We start from the raw sequence: 2221 nt of genomic DNA, 5'->3' as shown, positions 1-2221 counted from the left end.
ATTAAAATTTTACACTTAAATTTTATTTGGAATCTTTGTGTGCTGTTTTTCATTTAAAATTTGTTTCAAAAAATTTTAAATTAAAGTTATATAGGTCCCTGGTAAAGACATAAAAGCTGAAAAAATTTTTATTCTACTAAAATTTATTGCTAGGTTCAAGGTATGAGCTTCTTTCATTCTAATTTCAAATTATTTCAGCTGGTTATAATTGATATGGATGTAAAATGACATAAAGTTAGCCAAAGATTTGAAATATTTCTAAAGTCTAACATTTAATAGGTGAAAAGATGTAAAATATTCTGCTGACAAGTCATTCATATCATCTGAAATCTATTCCTATCATTTTGCATTATTTCAATGTGTAAGTAATGTCAATACTTTTACTAGGGATCTTTCATGTTGAATATGTTGTATTATTAATAGTTCATTATTCAATAGTTCAATTATTGATAACTGAATATTAGACTATTTATATAAATTGTGAAATTAAAGTTATTATTCAGATTTATAAGTGATCATACCACATTAAACAAAAATCTTAACTAATAAATTTCATTAAAGTAATATATACAATAACTAATGAATCTCCATTTTTATAATTAAAAATACTGTACATTCCTTTATTTGATTCACATCCATAAATTACAAAAAAATATAACTCATTTCAAAAGCTCCAGCTTATTAAATATTTACAATAATATATTTAATTCCATTTACATACATATTTCATTTACATTTTTCTATTTATTATTATGTACTGATTTCCAAATAATTAAATATAAAATATATTATTAAAAAGTTATCATAACTTATTATTGTTATTTTTAGGTTTTATTGCTTTTCATTTTTATTTTTTCTGTTTGTAAATATTCAATTTTGTCTAATATGGATTTAATTTCATTTTGAATTGATGCAATAGTTACAATTCTATCAATATTCTGCTGGAAATACTTTTGACAATTTTTTAGACTTTGTGGTACTAAAACTCCAAACCACTTTAGAGGATCTTGTATTTTTTCATGAGATTTTTTTGTATCTTTACTTTCCTTTTTAATCTTTTCTTCTTTCATCTCTAATTCTGAAGTTTTTTCAATTAATTGATCAATTTCATTATTTTCATTGTTTAGAATTTTTTTCCTCATATAGTTTTCATTAATAGTAGTATTATTTTCATTCTTTCCTGTAATTTTTGAATCAATCACCAAATATGATATAAACGAATAACCATCATTAGATTCTTTTCTTGCTATTACATGTTTCAGTGCTGATATTTCCTCCATACTAAATTGTAAAGAACTAACTCTAGCATTACCAAGGCTATATCTAGCTTTAGCCATGTCAACATAAGCATACTTCATTAAGTTATTCATCTCATTCCTTTCTTCCATCAATGCATCCATGAGAGAAAATAACTTTAATAAAAGATTGTCAATTTCTTTACATGTGCCATGATAAGTATTCATCTCCATAGTTTTTGCATTTTCTGTAAAAAAAAGCATTTTAATTTTTATTATTTAGTTATAATATATATATTAGTTACCTTATATCAATTTCAGCTATGTAAATTTCATCTAAGAATTGTTTTAAATCATTTAAAATATGAAAGTACAGTAATTATTAAACATTATTTACATTTGCTAATGGGATGTTACATAGCATGGAATTCTTGAAAAATTACTTTTTTATAATTAAAATGTTATATAGGTTAATTAGTTTTGAATTGTTTTAATTTACACCGTCTGAAACAGACAATCATTTTAATGTTTTTCTTTAATTACAATTACCTTGCCCTACCGCAGAATCCATCGTCTCTAAACGTCACGTGTTTGATAAACATTAACTACATGTCGCCATCTATATGAATTTAACTTTCATTTTTTTCTGAACTATATTTCGAGAATTTCGATTTAGGTACTTTTATTATAAAATAAATAATTATTCGATTACATTATACATTTGAATATATTTTGATACAATAAATATCTGGATTAGCATAACTTGACTTTTTTTTTTACTTTTTCGCCCTGTGGGCATTAATGGGCTTTTTTTCACATATCCATCATGGGTTTGACCAAGACAACAGTGAGAGCGGTCGGGTGTTGAAGGGCGGAGCCTAACAAATCGAGGATATATCACTCATGAAAAATTCCTAGAGTTGCTTGTTCGGATTCGATTCCGGAATTCCCTCAAAGAAACAGGCTGCTATCTTAACCACTCGGCC

At 25.1% G+C, this 2221-nt stretch overlaps 1 protein-coding gene across 1 annotated transcript; it reads right to left on the bottom strand.

Moving 5' to 3' along the window:
- Window positions 1-599: 599 nt before the first annotated feature.
- On the bottom strand, window positions 600-1863 carry LOC136990332 (coiled-coil domain-containing protein 115-like). Its single transcript, XM_067288724.1, has 2 exons — window positions 1785-1863; window positions 600-1483 (listed from the first exon to the last, which is right to left on the bottom strand). Exons 1-2 carry the CDS (start codon window positions 1804-1806, stop codon window positions 825-827), a joined length of 681 nt encoding a protein of 226 aa, XP_067144825.1. The 5' UTR covers window positions 1807-1863; the 3' UTR covers window positions 600-824.
- Between the last annotated feature and the right edge of the window lie 358 nt (window positions 1864-2221).

The sequence above is a fragment of the Centruroides vittatus genome, unplaced genomic scaffold (assembly GCF_030686945.1).
Source record: "Centruroides vittatus isolate TY-2023 unplaced genomic scaffold, ASM3068694v2 scaffold_899, whole genome shotgun sequence".
Classification (NCBI taxonomy): domain Eukaryota; kingdom Metazoa; phylum Arthropoda; class Arachnida; order Scorpiones; family Buthidae; genus Centruroides; species Centruroides vittatus.
Note: the sequence above shows the minus strand (reverse complement) of the source record. Positions and strands in the feature narration are given on the sequence as shown.